The sequence below is a fragment of the Bos indicus x Bos taurus genome, chromosome 15 (assembly GCF_003369695.1).
Source record: "Bos indicus x Bos taurus breed Angus x Brahman F1 hybrid chromosome 15, Bos_hybrid_MaternalHap_v2.0, whole genome shotgun sequence".
Lineage (NCBI taxonomy): Eukaryota > Metazoa > Chordata > Mammalia > Artiodactyla > Bovidae > Bos > Bos indicus x Bos taurus.
The window spans coordinates 75,206,923-75,226,734 of NC_040090.1; the positions used below are offsets into that span (position 1 = coordinate 75,206,923).

General features: G+C 34.1%; 1 protein-coding gene across 4 annotated transcripts in view; it reads left to right on the forward strand.

Annotated features, from left to right (window-relative positions):
- CNTN5 (contactin 5) overlaps positions 1-19,812 on the forward strand; it is a 1,679,852-nt gene that overhangs the window by 1,328,008 nt on the left and 332,032 nt on the right. For all 4 annotated transcript variants that reach the window (XM_027563907.1, XM_027563903.1, XM_027563906.1 and 1 more), the window contains one exon: positions 17,006-17,187. In XM_027563907.1, coding sequence (XP_027419708.1) covers positions 17,006-17,187 — 182 coding nt within the window. The remainder of the gene's footprint in view (positions 1-17,005; positions 17,188-19,812) is intronic.

The window sequence follows — 19,812 nt, forward strand, 5'->3', positions numbered from 1 at the left end:
TCTGGCCTAGAGAATTCCATGGACTGTATAGTCCATGGGGTCACAAACAGTCAGACACGACTGAGAGACTTTCATGTTCACTTTCAGTTCATTCTTTGGCCTTTTTAATTAAGTCAAAATCCCCTAATGCATTGTTTCAGTTATTTAATTGATCACTTCTAATACAGGCCTATCATATAGTGAGGATTCAGAAAAAAATTTATTGAAGGAGTTAATGAATATACTGCAAACTCTTGAAACTGCTCACCCAGCCATTTGAGCATAATTGCTCTTAACAGTGATGTTCTCTTTATTTTTTCCTTCCTAGAGCTTCTTGCTTCTTATGCCATTGAAGTGGAATTTTCTCTTCTGACTACCAGAAGTGTTTCACATGCCCCCTGTTATCTCATATCCTGAGTCTACTCATCTCTATCCTATAGCCTTTCCATCTCACAATTTTTTTTTTTTTCTTTTCTTATTCATGCTGGGTTCTTTCCCTGGGAGAGTGAATGAAGTGCTGCATAAGAATTAACACATTGTTACAAAATAAAGCAGCTAAAATGAATCAAACAGGAGTCAGAAAATCAAAGAATATACTACTGAAAATTAAGGCATTAAAAATGTAGGTAAATAGATAATGAAAAACTTAACTTTGATTAATACTATTTGAGGTAGTATGTTTTTAGGTGAATAATTAAGGGTCAGCTATAATTCCATTTATTAAGGCCCCAGACACAAACTAAGGTAGAAATGATGTAAAGATTAGAGAAAGGGGGAAAAAAAAAAGTCATGAAAAATGTGTTTAGTTCAGTAATTTTGTATTTTGCTGAGGGGAAAATATAGAAATCTAGATGAAAGAAGATAATATAAAGAAGGGATTATCCTCATATTAAAGAACCAAGTTTTCTTTTCAGTGGTACTTCCTTATTGCATTAAATTCTTTAAGGGTAGACTAACTAACTGGGTAGTTATTTAATGTAGAGATGAAGAAACTTAATGTAATGTGTCAGAAATCAATTTACTTCCAAGATCAAATTGAAAACCTATATTACCTTATAGGTTGGTAGGAAAATATGAATGACTTCATATAAATTATTTTAGATATACATTATTAAAAATGAACTATTCTAGAAATTCTATCACATAAGCAAATAATGGTTATGGAACCTGATGATGACAAAATGAATACAAATAGGAAATTAGATGTTCCAGTAAGGTTTATTTATCTATCAAATTTAACATTTGGAAAAGAATAGAAATTATGTTTAAAAACACATGAATTATGAATTGTGTTTAAGAATACATATAAAATACTTTTGGTCTATACATTATTAATATACTATATGATTAATATAAAAGAATTCTTGAGAATAAAGCAACAAACTTAAGACCCCAAACAGTAAAAGGAGTAACAATAATCTTGAAGTCATGTGTTGTCAATCCTACCTGCCTTTCATGAGGAACCAACAGCCTGAAGTATTAGTTTATCAGCCTTGTGATTTGCTTTAACAAAATTATCTTATGATATGTATGTATGCATGTATGTATTTATATATATATATGCATATCCTTTGTTTATTCTTAATTTTAAAATATTGCTAAATTCATATTATATGTAGTTATTCGTGACTTCCTTTTGTTTCCACAACCTTGGTTGAGAGTTGTTGTAGTTTATTTTGTTTAATAAATAGAAAACTAATGTGCATCATTCCAGCTTTCTTCCAGAAAGCACTTACTACAAACTGACCTAGGGAGGAGGAATCGAAGAGCACAACCGTCTCAGTGCACTGAAAAGATAGAACGAATAGCAGAGGCTGAAGTGATAAAAATGTATAGGGCAGAAAAACAGAAAGGGAGAGCAACACAGACGAGGGCTTGTTCAAATCTACAGTGAGATACCATTGAGTATTTGATGAATAGTAAGCAGTGTGTACATAAACTGATACTTTATACCCTAAGAAAAACTACCAGTAAGATGAAAAATACTAGCTATTGAAGACTCGAAAGAAATTAAAACCCTAACCAATCAGAATGATAAAGCCTTATTGAACAAATGGGTAAATTCACTGAAGAACCTAAAAAAGAGTAAGTTTTAGGACAAGAATTGACCTTTTCCTAAAATAAAAGCTTCCCAGATGGCTCAGTGCTAAAGAATCTGTCTGTCAATGCAGGAGTCACTGAAAATATGGGTTTGATCCCAGGGTCAGGAAGATCCCCTTGAGGAAAAAGTGGCAATCCACTCCAGTGTTTTTGCCAGGAAAATCCCATGGACAGAGAAGCCTGGTGGGCCACGGTTCATGGGGGTCACAAAGAAGCAGAAATGATTGAGCACCTATAAGCACAAAATAAAGACCATGCTAAATACACCCTAACAAAGTCTGCAAACAATTCTCAGAAGGATTAATTTGAACTGCAAGTAAATTTGATGTCAGAACAAAGTCTACCAATTGTTAAGGACAAATGCTAAAGTCAGTTACTTGACATTGTATAGCAACTTTTATAATAAATATGGTTAGAAGTATGAAGGCACAAAAAATGTGCTATAAACGGGAAGAAATTCAGTCAATAAAAGCACTCACAGAAATACCAGGTATGATATAATTACAAAAAAGCATTTTAAAACAGGTCTTACAAATATATTAATATTCTGATTAAATTTTATACTACACACTTGTTTGGCTTAATATTGTTAGACACTGTAGAAAAATAGATGAATGAATTTGAAGATAGACTCTATGAAATATATAGAGAGACAAAATATTAAATTACACCTAAGAAACCTACAGAGTAGTCATTAAATTATCTTATATATATGGAACTTTAGTCCTAGATAATCAGATCAGATCAGTCACTCACTCATGTCCGACTCTTTGTGACCCCATGAATCGCAGCACGCCAGGCCTCCCTGTCCACCACCAACTCCCAGAGTTCACTGAGACTCATGTCCATCGAGTCAGTGATGCCATCCAGCCATCTCATCCTCTGTCGTCTCCTTCTCCTCCTGCCCCCAATCCCTCCCAGCAGCAGAGTCTTTTCCAATGAGTCAGCTCTTCGCATCAGGTGGCCAAAGTAGTGGAGTTTCAGCTTTAGCATCATTCCTTCCAAAGAAATCCCAGGGCTGATCTCCTTCAGAATGGACTGGTTGGATCTCCTTGCAGTCCAAGGGACTCTCAAGAGTCTTCTCCAACACCACAGTTCAAAAGCATCAATTCTTGGGCGCTCAGCCTTCTTCACAGTCCAACTCTCACATCCATACATGACCACAGGAAAAACCATAACCTTGACTAGATGAACTTTTGCTGGTAAAGTAATGTCTCTGCTTTTGAATATGCAGAATATGAATAGGTTGGTCATAACTTTCTTTCCAAGGAGTAAGCGTCTTTTAATTTCATGGCTGCAGTCACCATCTGCAGTGATTTTGGAGCCCCCCAAAATAAAGTCTGACACTGTTTCCCCATCTATTTCCCATAAAGTGGTAGGACCAGATGCCATGATCTTCGTTTTCTGAATGTTGAGCTTTAAGCCAACTTTTTCACTCTCTACTTTCACTTTCATCAAGAGGCTTTTGAGTTCCTCTTCACTTTCTGCCATAAGGGTGGTGTCATCTGCATATCTGAGGTTATTGATATTTCTCCCGGCAGTCTTGATTCCAGCTTGTGTTTCTTCCAGTCCAGCGTTTCTCATGATGTACTCTGCATAGAAGTTAAATAAACAGGGTGACAATATACAGCCTTGATGTACTTCTTTTCCTATTTGGAACCAGTCTGTTGTTCCATGTCCAGTTCTAACTGTTGCTTCCCGACATGCATATAGGTTTCTCAAGAGGCAGGTCAGGTGGTCTGGTATTCCCATCTCTTTCAGAATTTTCTACAGTTTATTGTGATCCACACAGTCAAAGGCTTTGATATAGTCAATAAAGCAGAAATAGATGTTTTTCTGGAACTCTCTTGTTTTTTCCATGATCCAGCAGATGTTGGCAATTTGATCTCTGGTTCTTCTGCCTTTTCTAAAACCAGCTTGAACATCAGGAAGTTCACGGTTCACACATTGCTGAAGCCTGGCTTGGAGAATTTTGAGCATTACTTTACTAGCATGTGAGATGAGTGCATTTGTGCAGTAGTTTGAGCATTCTTTGGCATTGCATTTCTTTGGGATTGGAATGAAAACTGACCTTTTCCAGTCCTGTGGCCACTGCTGAGTTTTCCAAATTTGCTGGCATATTGAGTGCAGCACTTTCACAGCATCATCTTTCAGGATTTGGAATAGCTCAACTGGAATTCCATCACCTCCACTAGCTTTGTTTGTAGTGATGCTTTCTAAGGCCCACTTGACTTCACATTCCAGGATGTCTGGCTCTAGGTCAGTGATCACACCATCGTGATTATCTGGGTCGTGAAGATCTTTTTTGTACAGTTCTTCTGTGTATTCTTGCCATCTCTTCTTAATATCTTCTGCTTCTGTTAGGTCCATACCATTTCTGTCCTTTATAGAGCCCATCTTTGCATGAAATGTTCCTTTGGTATCTCTGATTTTCTTGAAGAGATCTCTAGTCTTTCCCATTCTGTTGTTTTCCTCTGTTTCTTTGCATTGATCACTGAAGAAGGCTTTCTTATCTCTTCTTGCTATTCTTTGGAACTCTGCATTCAGATGTTTATATCTTTCCTTTTCTCCTTTGCTTTTCGCTTCTCTTCTTTTCAGTAATCCAAGTCTATGTCCCAACCAGTAACGCTGAAGAAGATGAAGTTGAACGGTTCTATGAAGACCTACAACCTTTTAGAACTAACACCCCAAAAAGATGTCCTTTTCATTATAGGGAACTGGAATGCAAAAGTAGGAAGTCAAGAAACACCTGGAGTAACAGGCAAATTTGGCCTTGGAATGCAGAATGAAGCAGGGCAAAGGATAATAGAGTTTTGCCAAGAAAATGCACTGGTCATAGCAAACACCCTCTTCCAACAACATAAGAGAAGACTCTATACGTGGACATCACTAGATGGTCAACACCAAAATCAGATTGATTATATTCTTTGCAGCCAAAGATGGAGAAGCTCTATACAGTCAGCAAAAACAAGACCAGGAGCTGACTGTGGCTCAGACCATGAACTCCTTATTGCCAAATTCAGACTTAAATTGAAGAAATTAGGAAAACCACTAGGCCATTCAGGTATGACCTAAATCAAATCCCTTATGATTATACAGTGGAAGTGAGAAATAGATTTAAGGACCTAGATCTAATAGATAGAGTGCCTGATGAACTATGGAATGAGGTTCGTGACATTGTACAGGAGACAGGGATCAAGACCATCCCCATGGAAAAGAAATGCAAAAAACAAAATGGCTGTCTGGGGAGGCCTTACAAATAGCTGTGAAAAGAAGAGAAGTGAAAAGCAAAGGAGACAAGGAAAGATATAAACATCTGAATGCAGAGTTCCAAAGAATAGCAAGAAGAGGTAAGAAAGCCTAGAAGATAGGGGTAGGTATAAAAAAATTTGAAGATTATGACCAACAGTTACCAAATTATTGAAAAGTATAACTCTACTGATCCCCTACGTTCAATGAAATATAAGAAGTGTATGAAACGAGTCGCCAGTCCAGGTTCGATGAACGATACTGGATGCTTGGGGCTGGTGCACTGGCACGACTCAGAGGGATGGTACGGGGAGGGAGGAGGGAGGAGGGAGGAGGGTTCGGGATGGGGAACATGTGTATGTCTGTGGTGGATTCATATTGATATATGGCAAAACCAATACAATATTGTAAAGTTAAAAAATAAAGTAAAATTAAAAAAAAAGAAATACAAGAGTATAAGACACACAATAATCTAATTAATTACTAAAAAAAATGATAAAAAGTAAAGAAATTTAAAAGCCTGCATAGAACTATTTGCCTATGTCTGCATAGGCAAAAAGTCTGCTTAGAATATTTGTTGAAAATATTCTTCAAGCATGAAAGCAAAATAAAAACATTATCAAGTAAAACAGCAAAACAAACAAAAACAGAAATCCTCAGTAATTTGTTGTAATAGATCGCATTATAAGAAATGGTAAAGAACATATTTTAGGGTGAAGGAGCACTAATAATATTTCAAAACTTCAATCTCCACAAAGGAATGAAAGGCTAGATATCATTTTTTTCCTTTTTAAGCAGGTATAAGTATAAAACATATTTGGTCTATTTCATTTCTAAAATTATTAATATCTACTTTTTTCTTTAAGGTAGAAATAATAGTAATGTGGTAGAGAGTTTATAAAGTATGTATAAATAATATATATTTTCAAAATAACACAAAGGGTGGGAAGGTAGACAAGTGAACATAATACTGTCAGATACATATTCCAAGCTTTAGAACAAACACATGTACACAAAAGAAACATAGGGCTATAGCTAATAAATTAATAGAAGGCTTTAATGAAATACTAAAAAAACTAAGTAATTAATGGAAAATAAGGTAAGGGAAAAGGGCCAAAAAAAAGAACACAAAACTGATGAAATAGAAAAAAAAAAAAAAAAAAACTAGACTTAAAATCCAACCATAGATAATTGTATTAAATGTAAATTCACTGAATCACACCATTGGTGGACATATTCAGACTGGATGGAAAAGCAAGACCCTAAAGAATCCCACTTTAAATGTGTATGATATATATCTGTATACTTATCTTTCAATAACATATATGTTGAAGTCCAGAGGACAAAAGAGATATGTTTATTAATCATAAGAAAATTAAGGCTACTATCTTAACATCAGGTAAAGTATACTTCAGCACAATGAATGTTACCTAATATGAAGATGGGCATGTCATAGTATTAAAAAGATTAATTTCTCAAGGCATTAGAAATCTAAAATGTATATGTACCTAGTAACAAAGCTTTAAAATATATAAAGCTAAATTTGATAGTAATTGAAGAGATTGACAAAATCAGAATTATAGTTGGAAATTAACACTCTTCTCAATTAGCCTATCAATCACAAAGACAGGACAGAAAATCAGTAAAGTTAACAGGCATCTCTAGTAATTTATCAATTACAAGAATAAAAAGACAGAAAATCAGTAAAGAACAAGAGACTTGAACACAATTATTAACCAACTTGACATAATTTATATTTAAAGAACACTATAGCTATCAACTATAGAATATACTTTTAAAAAGCCTACTCATGGAACATTCACAAAGATTAGCCATATGATAGACCATAAAACAAGTAGCTCTGCTTATTACAGAACCAGAAATTTAGACAGTATATTCTTTAATTGAAACAACATTTTCAATGACACTTGAAAGGTCACCAAATATTTGGAAATTCAAAAAACATAACTAAATAACCAAATTATCAAAGAAAAATCACAGAGAAATTAGAAATTTTTTTGAATAATAATGAAAACATATGTGCTATAGTTAGTGTAGTGCTTAAATGTAAATTCATATATATTTTTAAAAAGGGAAAATTTTTAAATCAATGATCTAAACTTTCACCTTAAACAAATTAGAAAATAAAATAATTTAAAGTCTAAGTTAATAGAAGGAAAGAAAGATTTAATAGCAGAATTCAATCATATTGAATATGAATAGATTGGGGAAAAATGAAATACAAAGCTGACTTTTAGAAAATGTCAATATAATTGGTAAACATTAAAAAGAAGAGATAAAATTCAAATATCAATATCAAGCAGGAAAAGGGAAATATCACTACATCTCTGTTCCAAAACATTAAATGACAGGATGGGAATGCTTAGCATTTAATTTTACAACTAAACTAAATAAACTTCTTAAAAGACATAATTTGAGTATTTGGCACAGGGGAAATATGAATTATTGCCTATTAATGAAATTGAATTTGTATTTAAAAATCTCCCCACTACAGAAAGTTTGAATAGTATAGCTTCAGCTTCACTGATGAATTTTGTCAGGCACGTAAGGAAGAAATGATACACATGATCAAGGGGGATTTACCTCAGGTATACAGAGTTGGTTTAACTCTTAAAAAGTAATTAATATAATTTGTCACATGAATGAAATAATAAAGACTCTTACATTCCTCTTGGTTAATGCATAAAAAGCATATGACATAATTCAACATACTTAACAAAACTTTCAACAATTTAGGACTAGAGGAAAATTTTCTCAGCCAGACAAAGAGTATCTACAAAAAAAAAAAAGAAGAAGAAAAAGAAAAAAAAAGAACAATATTCAATGTGATACTAAATGGTGAAAACTAGTGTGTCTCCTTTCTTTTTTCTCTAATCACTTAAGTTCAACCTTTAATGGGGATCCTACATAGTAAAATAAGGCATAAAAAGAAATAAAATACCTTAGAGACAGGAAAGGAAGAATTAAAACTGTCTCTGCAGATGCAGTAAGGGCTTCCCTGGTGGCTCAGACAGTAAAGAATCTGCAATGTAGGAGACCTAGGTTCAATCTCTGGGTAGGGAAGATCCTCTGGAGAAGGGAATGACAACCAACTCCAATATTCTTGCCTGGAAAATTCCATGGACAGAGGAGACTGGTGGGTTCCAATCCATGGGGTCACAAAGAGTCAGACATGTCTGAGGAACTAACACATCCATACCCTGCAGATGCAATAGGTATATATGTGTACTATGTTGAAAATCTACCAAAAAATACTAAAATTAGTATTTACAGATGAATCATACAAAATATTCAAAAGGTATGTACACTGAAAAATCAATAGAATTGCTGAAGAAAAATGAAAGAATGTCTAAATAACTGAGGAGATACACTGAGCTTATTGATTGCAAGAGGCTTCCCAAGTGGCTCAGTGGAAAAGAATCTGTCTGCCCATGCAGAAGACAGGAGATGCAGGTGCCATCACTGCATTGGGAAGATCCCCTGGAGAAGGAAATGGCAACCCATTCTAGTATTATTCTTGCCTGGAGAATTCCACAGACGGAGGAGGCTGGCAGGCTACAGTCTACATGGTTGCAAAGAGTCAGACATGACTGAGCACACACAGACACATATTGATTACAAGACTAAGCAGTATTCAGATGTCAATTCTCACCAAATTCACACATTAATTTGACAAAATCCAGTTAAAATTCCAGGAAACTTCAATTAGCAAATTATTCTTAAAATGTGCATTAAAATTAGAACACAGAATAGCCAATACAATTGGTAGAAAAAGACTGAACATATAACACTTAACACATTTGATTTCAAATTTTTCTATAAAAGTGGTAATAACCATAAAAGTGAGGAACTGGCTTAAACCAGGCTTACAAATTAATGGAACAGAAGAGTGTCCATAAACAGATCCACACAAATAAGATTATTTTGTCATGAAAAAATGCCAAGTAATTTAATGGAGAAAGAGTACTATCTTAAACAAATAGTGCTACAACATGTGGATATTCATGTTGAATAAAATTTAAAAGCTTGACAATGCTAAGCATTTTGCAAGGATGTAAAACAGCTGGACATTTTATACATTGCTGGTAGAAGTATAAATTATATAATTATTAAGGCAAATAGTCTGGCCATTTTCATACAGTTTTATTATTATATACTATAGAAATTCTACCCCTAGTTACTAACCAAAGAGACATAAAATTGTGTCCACAAAAAACTTACACATGAATGTACAAACTGTTTTTATTCATAATCACTTAAAACTGCAAGTAACCCAAATGTCCAATAGTCAACAGGTAACTGGATAAACGAATTGTAGCTTATCCATATATTAAAAGTGGTCAACAGTTAAAAGAAAATGGACAATTGATACACATAGAAACATAGATTGATCTCTCAAATCTTATTTTGAGAGAAAAAAGCCGGCTAGAAAGGGTACAGTTGGTAAAGATGCCACCTGCCAATGAAGGAGACCTGGGTTTGATCCCTGGGTTGGAAAGATCCCATGGAGGAGAAAATGACAATCCACTCCAGTATTCTTGCCTGGAAAATCCCATGGACAGAGGAGCCTGGTGGGCTACACTCCGTGGGGTCACAGAGAGTCAAACATGACTGAGAAACTGAGTGTGCAGAGCACAGGAAGAGTATGGAAATGGTATAGACTATATGATTCAATTTACATTAGTTTAAAAAAGACAGAAGTTATCTTAAAATATGAAAGTGAGATTATTGATCACCTGGGACAGGGGTGAGGGTAATTGGGAAGGAGGTGCCTAAGGAAACTTGTAAGAGTGAAAGTAATGTCTGTATCATGATTAATCTAATTGAAGCAATAGTTGAATAGACATATACATTTGGCAAGGCTCTTTAAACTGTATACTTCAATGGATTCACTTCATCTTTGGTAAATTACATCTTTAAAAACGTTTATTTGTAAATGCCACTATAAGATTAGTGTACATTACTCTTTATGGATATGTGCAAGAATTTCTCTGGGGATTGTAAGTAATTCTACTCCATTCAATTTCTTGAGTGATCTTCCAGGCCATACAATGTATAATAACCATTTTCACTTGTAAGTTGATTCCAGTAGCTTTCCAAAGTGGCTGCACTAATATAAAACCTCACCATGTGTGTTAGACTTCTTACTGATTGGCATCCATGTGTACAACTATCAGGTTATTCAAAGTACTACATTTTACAAATATGTTAGGCATGAAATGGAATTTATTATAATCTAAATTTGAATTTCCCTGATTATTAATGAGATTGAATATGCTGTCATATGTTTTCTGATAATTTCTATTTTTTCTCTTGTCTCTTTATCATTTTTATGAGTTGTTTTCTTGTACACTTGAGTTCTTTATTCAATCTCTTAGGCTGTGTCAGTTATTTGTGTGGCAAATAATTCTTCCCTGGTTGTGTTCTTTAATTTTTTAACTTTTTTGGCAGCATGTGAGATCTTAGTTGCCTGATCAGGGGTCGAACCCCTGCTCTTTGCATTGGAAACACAGAGTCTTAACCGCTGGACCACCAGGAAAGTCCTCATGTTCTTTTGATGAAAAGAAATTGTTCTTATTCACGCAGTCAAATGTATAAGTATTTTATGGGTAGCAATGCTTTATATAGTGTTAAAAAAGTTAATTCTTCCTTACAACAAAGACATGAAAACATTTTATATATACATAAAATATACATTTTTCTGCAAGAGTTACCATTGACAGTAACATCTATCAAGCAGAGCCAGGAAAAGTGAAAATGGAAGATCATGTAGAAAACTGGTTCCTAGATCATATTTGGTACATCTTTCTTTCCTTATTCCATTGGCCAGAGCTCAATTCATGCCCCTATCTAAGGGAAGATGGAAAAATGAGGTAATTACATGTCCAGAAAGAAGGAAAATGTGTTTTTTTGAACACCTAGCCAATCTATTCTTCTGAGGAATATTTCAGTTCTTTCTTCACATTGAATGTACTCAATCTCATCTATCCTCTGCATACTCTCAAGTCCAAAATTTCCAGATCTCCATCAGGTCTAGATACGAATCATCTTGATTCTGTAACTTATGTACTTAAAATATAAGTTAATTATTCACAGGAGAAATATTCTACTGGGAAAAAAGTAGTTTCAAACTAATCATTGCTCCATCACAAGTATGAAATTCTCCTGTAAGGTCATTGATTGCACAGCCTGTCTCTTTTTTGTGTGATTGTATGGAGGAGGGTTTGGCTGTGGAAGAATGGGAGAGTTCATGATTGGACACTGATATGACTCTTGGTAAGAAATTATCTTGTCTATCTTCCAGGGTACCTTGGCTTCACTCTCTGACATTTTTCTTGTTTGTTTTATTTCATGGATGCAATTGAAATGTGTCTTGAGGAGTGTTCCCTATTTGGGGCCTGTACAGATTTTGTAGCCCAAACTCTTGCATCTACCTTTGAAAGCTTAAAATGTGTTTTAAGGCTCAAATGCTCAAAGTTTTGCAATTGTTTTAAATTCAGACTCTTGATTTATTTGACAATGTACTCATTGGAAAGTCTAATTTACTTCTGACTTGTTTGCTTCCACTTAATTCAATGTACTAATAACTTCAATTTTTTCAATGAATTACACAATTAATAAAAACTCTCTAAAAGCTAATTTTAAAGTCTTATCCAAAATAAAGCATACCTTTTTTCTCAATGGACATATAACTTTCACAATAATTCATTCTATATTTTAAATTAATTCTATATTAAACAAGTTACATTCTATATTAAACAAGTTACAAAAAACCAAAACTGTACAGGTCACTGTCTCTGTGTGTCAGAACATAAGGCATGTGGTTACCTTTGATACCAGAGGAAAAAGCAACCATACTTTTATTATTAACCATAAAAAATGCTAGCTAACAAAGTTAGAGTGGAATACTATGCATGCTAAAGGGATAAGGGAAATAAAAAATAGAAAGTCACAAATTAAAGCAATAATTAAAAAATAATTAAAAATTCAAAATATTTTAAAGACTAATAAAATAGATAAACCTCTGACAAAGCTTATCATTGTAGGTAACATTTATTGGTTATATATATATACATATGTTTGGAATATATGTATCCAAGTAATTTATAAGAACTTAGCTCACTTAATGCTCAAAATCATGCTATGAGAATCACTCATTCATTTACTTCATAAACATTTAAGTACTAAATATGTGCCCAGCACTCTATGAGACAGTGTGGTTATACTCCTGAACAACAGAAATAATGCCAGTGCCCTTAAAATACTTGCATTCTGAAGGAACAAATAATATTTTCATTTTAAAATGGGGAAACCAGATACCAGATTCATAGAACTTAGATTATTTTCTTTTTTTTCTTTTTCTTTTATTTTTTAACTTTACAATATTGTATTGGTTTTGCCATATATCAACAGGAATCTGCCACAGGTATACATGTGTTCCCCATCCTGAACCCTCCTCCCTCCTCCCTCCCCATACCATCCCTCTGGGTCGTCCCAGTGCACCAGCCCCAAGCATCCAGTATCGTGCATCGAACCTGGACTGGCGACTCGTTTCATATATGATATTATTCATGTTTCAATGCCATTCTCCCAAATCATCCCACCCTCTCCCTCTCCCACAGAGTCCAAAAGACTATTCTATACATCAGTGTCTCTTTTGCTGTCTCGTATACAGGGGTATTGTTACCATCTTTCTAAATTCCATATATATGCGTTAGTATATTGTATTGGTGTTTTTCTTTCTGGCTTACTTCACTCTGTATAACAGGCTCCAGTTTCATCCACCTCATTAGAACTGATTCAAATGTATTCTTTTTAATGGCTGAGTAATACTCCATTGTGTATATGTACCACTGCTTTCTTATCCATTCATCTGCTGATGGACATCTAGGTTGCTTCCATGTCCTGGCTATTATAAACAGTGCTGCGATGAACATTGGGGTACAAGTGTCTCTTTCAGTTCTGGTTTCCTTGGTGTGTATGCCCAGCAGTGGGATTGCTGGGTCATAAGGCAGTTCTATTTCCAGTTTTTTAAGGAATCTCCACAATGTTCTCCATAGTGGCTGTACTAGTTTGCATTCCCACCAACAGTGTAAGAGGGTTCCCTTTTCTCCACACCCTCTCCAGCATTTATTGCTTGTAGACTTTTGGATCGCAGCCATTCTGACTGGCATGAAATGGTACCTCATAGTGGTTTTGATTTGCATTTCTCTGATAATGAGTGATATTGAGCATCTTTTCATGTGTTTGTTAGCCATTTGTATGTCTTCTTTGGAGAAATGTCTATTTAGTTCTTTGACCCATTTTTTGATTGGGTCATTTATTTTTCTGGAATTGAGCTGTAGGAGTTGCTTGTATATTATTATTATTATTATTTTACTTTACAATATTGTATTGGTTTTGCTATATATCAACATGCATCCGCCATGGGTGTACACGTGTTCCCCATCCTGAACCCCCCTCCCACCTCCCTCCCCATACCATCCCTCTGGGTCATCCCAGTGCACCAGCCCCAAGCTTCCTGTATACTGAATTGAACCTGGACTAGTGATTTGTTTCTTATATTAGATTACTTTCTGAAGGTCACATAACATCCATGTGTTTGAATTTTATTTGAATGTAAATTGTATTCCCAGGTAGACCATGTTCCTAACCAACGTGCAGTGTTAAAAGGAGAGGAAGTTGAGAAAGCATATAGTCATACCATTAAAGTTGTAAAGAAGATACAAATATAATCATCAAGTTTTGCAAACATTTTTTTTTTGCCTCCTTGTTCTGTGCCAAGTACTTTAACTTATCAAATGTTTATAACTACCCTCTGAAGTAGGGACTATTATTTCTGAAATAAGAACTATTATTTCTACCATATTTTACATTTGGGGCAACTGGAAAAACAAAACAAGATGTTAAAAAATGAGATGATTTTTTTAAAAACCATGATTTTTTAAAAATTATTTTTAAGCATTTGGATCTTTATCCATCTGGACTATATTCATGGTTTTGTTGTGAGATGGGAAATGCAACTCAGAAAAGATGTAATTGCTCAGTTACTTTTGTTCTGGGAAGTTTGACTGTGGAAAACACATTTAACTTATACTACAATGTGTGACCACTTATAATAGAAGAGTTTTTTAAACTTTTAAACAATTAGTATTTATATAAATCATTGCTAAAATATTGAAATCATGGGTGAAATACTTTGATTTTCTAGGCAAACATGAATTGCCAAAGTAAACACAAACAGAAATTTAAATACAAAGAATTAAAGAAAACAGAAGAAATTGAAATGCTTTCAAAAACTAACTCCACTTATGATGGGGATGACTTTATTTTTATCAGTCTGATCAGTTTCTTAAGGAACATACAATTTCTCTACTATTGAAGCTATCACAATAGGAGATGCAAATACTCTGGCATGTTTACCAAGCTACTATCCATCACTATGACTCAAATTTTGTCAATGCTAGCTTATAAATAAAGCAACTACCAACTCACTAACGAGTATGTGCACATGTAAACCAGCAAACCTAATGAGTACAGACAATCTCACCTTTGAATATAGATGCAGAAATATTAAAAAATATAACAAATCAATTCTTGTACATATTAAAAGAACGATGTGTTAGGTCAACATAAGGGTTATTTGAAAATGCAATATTCAGTTTTCCTAGATATTGATATATGTACCTAAACAAAGAAGCACAACTTTTCAACTCTAATACAGCAATTTCAATCCTATCTTATACTTAAGAAACAAGTAAGAAAGATGTTAAGAAATAAACACTGTGTTTAATGTGGCATTGTTTCTAAAATTTAACACCACTACTACTCCTGTCAGGAAAATTAGTGAAAAAATATCCTACATTTTTCAATTATAAAATGTTACAAGAGTCCAAGTAATGTATACAAATCACTTTGATGTCTAAAAGAAAAATATCCCAGAAGACTACACAAATAAGGAGACTTTACTGTAGAGGAGGCATTTAGAATGGCTCTCAAAAGATTAGTAGGACTTTAACAGATATGATTGGAAACACACAAAGATGTGTTTCTGGGTCAGGAGATGTGGAAGGAAATAGTGAGAAATAGAACTGAAAAAGCAGACTGAGTCCAGAGCATAAAGTACATTAAATATAGATAATAATAAATAACTCAGTGGAACAGAACTGTGAAGACTGAAACAGATTTAAGCATGTGAGAACCAATTATATAGCAAAGGTAAAATTCCAAAAATTGTTGGAAAAGGAGTTTTAGTGATTCTAAAATAATTAGTTGTGTTTCCCATCTCACACCAAAACCATGAATATAGTCCAGATGGATTAAAGATCCAAATGCTTAAAAATAATTTTTAAAAAAGCTACCAGAAAGACTGAAGGAAATATGGATACATGGATTTACAGATAATTTTTAAACAAACAAAAATTCTGAAGTCATGAAAAAACCTACAGATGCTTATTTTTCCCAAAAGGATTTGTAAAATTTATCACAGATGCCATCATAAACTATCAGTATACCGAGAAAGAACTTTTCTGGTAAACAAACTCATAATGGCCCTAATACACAAAGAATCCTAAGAAATTAAATGCTGCAAACAGGCAAACAGAAAATTGAAAGAAATAGTTGAAAAATAACATAATTCACAGTGAAGCAGATTCAAATAGCAGATTCATAGTATAATTATGAAAAGATGTTCAACTTTCTTACAGTTCAGAGAAATTGTAACAAAATGTCATTTTTTACCTATCAATACTGATAAAAATTTAACAGATTGATCACATAATGTGGTGGCAAGGATATGGGAAAACAGTCTCATGTATTACTGATGGATGTGGAAAATGCTACTATATTACTCAAAACAATCTGGCAGCACTTATTAAAATGAAAAATGGGCATGCCCTTATGTCTGTTAGTTCCACTTTTGTGAATGTCTGCAGTAGAAAATAAAAAGCAATGGCATATGATATATATGTACAAAGTTACATTTAGCAATGTTATTCCTTAGTAGCAAAAAAAAAAAAAAAGGAAAACTTTGGGGGCTACACTGAATGTCTAACTATAGAGAATGTTTGATTAAAATTCTGATGCATCTACACAAGGGAATAATATATAGCTGTTAACCAGAATAAGTCAGCAGTTGATCTTGATTTGATTTTTATTATTAAAAAAATTGTTATATGTGCTTATATATGCATCATAGAGACAAGGCAGGAAATTGCTTGCTAACTTTATTTCTTTCTGCAGAAGATATTTGAAGGGGTTGGAACAATAATGAGTTCTTAATTCATTTAGCTCATGACTCTTGTTCAACTTCTTATGATAAGCGTATGTTACTTTTGTAAATTTCTCCAAATTACTTTCACCATTTAAACAATTTTACACAGTTTTTAAAAAATAAAGTATAGCATATATATGTGTAAAATCTAACCTTTGAATTGCTTTTCTGAAATACAAAAGAAATGGAAACTCTCTTTCCTTGTAATCTAACTTATAAGCAGACAATCCACATGGAAACTGAAGTATATCAACCATCACATGGTTCTTAATTGTGATTACACTTTATTGCACTCAGCCTATTAAGTGCTTAAACTACCAGATAACAGAATCTATGTTCCTAATAGTGGAAAGTGTATTAATGGCATTTTGCTCCTTATTGTAGCCCAGTTCCAACAATCACATGGATGAAGATTAATGGTTATATTCCTAGTAAGTCACGTCTGCGTAAATCTCAGGCAGTACTGGAAATACCCAACGTGCAGCTGGACGATGCAGGCATATATGAGTGCAGAGCTGAAAACTCACGTGGAAAAAATTCCTTTCGTGGACAGTTGCAAGTATACAGTAAGTGTTCTCAGTAAAGTTTGATGCCCTGGTCACAAGAGTGAAACTGAAAATGCAATTTGAGCTAAACATTGTTAGATACATATACCATGCTTCTTTTGTATGGTAAATCATTGAGTAAAATTGCCCTACACATAGAAACGCTTTAAATTAAAAATAATGAGGAACTGGCAGGTTCTTTTTATAGCATAGGTAATTGCTAACCTTAAAAATATTTTCCCAGCACTAAAGCTGTCATCTGATGTTGCAAATCTTGTAATATTTATTAACTTATTCTTGCCCTTGGCCTGAATCAAGAGTCACAATTTATTGCCATGAACCAAATCCTACCAGCTGTCTTTTTTTTTTTTTTTTTTGTAAATTAAAACTTTCTGAAACGCAGTGATACCCATTTGTTTGCATAATGCCTGCATCAGCTTTTAGCACTGCTAAGGCAGAATTAAGCTGTTGAGAGACAGATCAACTGACTTGCAAAGTGTCAAATATGTTCTACCTCATCTTTTACACAAAAACTTTGCTGGCCCTACACTAAATTATTGCATCTGTATGATAAATAACCTTCATGGCTTACAAATGTTTATATTTTCCAAAAATTTCAGAGACAACCAGGTTGTGTGTAAGAATTGGGAAAATCTACTTCCAAAATATATACAATCTCATCTTCTATAAATAGCAAATTATACTTTTCATATTTTCTTTTATAATGCATATTGTATATAAAAGGTAAGTGATACTATTTTTATTGAGGACATTAAAACTGAGGGAAACTGTAACACAGAGCACTGATACAAGAAAATACAGATCCTTACAATGTGAACTTAAACAAATTGCATATGAAGCTGAATCTGCTTCATATGAATCTGCTTCAAACTATAACTGTCACTGTATTCAAGATCAGTTCATCTAAAATCCTTCACAGGGGGATGCTGCAAAATATTTTGAAATATTAAAATATTACTTCAACCTGTTTTACTTTTATTATATGTAAAAAAAAAAAGAAAAACTCCTTTAAAATTCAGCACTCCAACCAAATTTACTATGCCATGCACATTTTGCTCATTCACTCATTGATTCAGCTAATGTTTATTAAATGCTATACTGCACTACAAGCTAACAATAGAGATTTGAGGAAACTCTTGATTGACTGAATTAGATGAAAAGCAAACTGCACAGAGGGCAGAGCATGCTATCTGCTATGATAAAAGCCTATGGGAGCAGAGTCCATTACTTTCTACCAGAGTGATTCAAGGAAAGCATTCCAGAGAATTTGTACCTTAAAGGTTTTCCCATCCACCAGTGGCCTGGCAGCCAGCTGGATTAGGACCCAGCCCCTACCATCAGTGGGCTGGCACCAGCCCCAGAACTCTCAGGACATACACAGCTAGCTCAGGACACAGTCCCACCAAGCAATGGGTCAGTGCCAGTCCTTTGCTACCGGGCCATGCAGCCAGTCATTCTGGGACTCAGTCCCACATACTTCAAGCCACTGCATGAGGCAGGGCCTGGCAGCAAATGAGGCAGACATAAGTGAAATAGAGACTAAGAACAATAAACAAGATCAATGAAATGAAGAGCTGGTACTTTGAAATAAGTAAAACTGATAAATCTTTAGCTAGACTCATCAAGAAAAAGAGAGAAGGCCCATGTAAATAAAATCAAAGCTGAAAGAAGAGAAGTCAGCCAATACCACAGAAAGACAAAGGATCATAGGAGATTACTACAATTATATGCCAATAAAATGGACAATGTAGAAAAGAATAAATGTCTGGAAATGTACAATTTCCCAAGAAACAATCAGGAAGAAATAGAAATATGAAAAGATCAATTACCAGTAATGAAATTAAATCAGTAATTAAATAAAATAAAACAAAAACTCCCAGCAAACAAAAGTCTACTACCAGATGGCCTCACAGGTGGTGAAGTCTACCAAAAAATTTGAAGAAAAATTAACAACCCTCCTTTTCAAACTATTCCAAAAATTTGCAGAGGAATACTTCTGAACTCATTCTACAACATCACGTCGTACTAAAACCAGACAAAAATATAGCACAAAAAATTTACAGGTCAATACCACTGATGAACACAGATGGACACATCCCCTACAACAAAAAATAAAATTAGCAAATCGAATTCAACAATACATTAAAATGATCACACGATGATCTAGTGGGGCTTATCCCAAGGATGCAAGGATGTTTAATATCCACAAATTATTGTGGTATACCACTTTAACACATCAATAAAGAAATCGTATAATCATCTCAATAGGTATGAGAAAGCTTTGAACATCTTGGAATACACACACACACACACACACACACACACACACACACACATATAAAATGGAATGATACTCAGGCTTAAAAAAAAAAAAATGAAATCTTACCATCTGTGATAACATGGGTGGACCCAGAGGGAATTATGTTAAGGAAAATAAGTCAGAGAAAAACAAGCATCATATGATTTCATTTATGTGTAGAATCTGAAAAATAAAACAAATGAAAACACAACAAAACTGGAACAGAGTAATAGATGCAGAGAACAAATAGGTGATTGCCAGAAGGGAAAGGGGTAGAGGGATGAAAGAAATAGAAATAGATGAGAGAGATTAACAGATTCAAACTT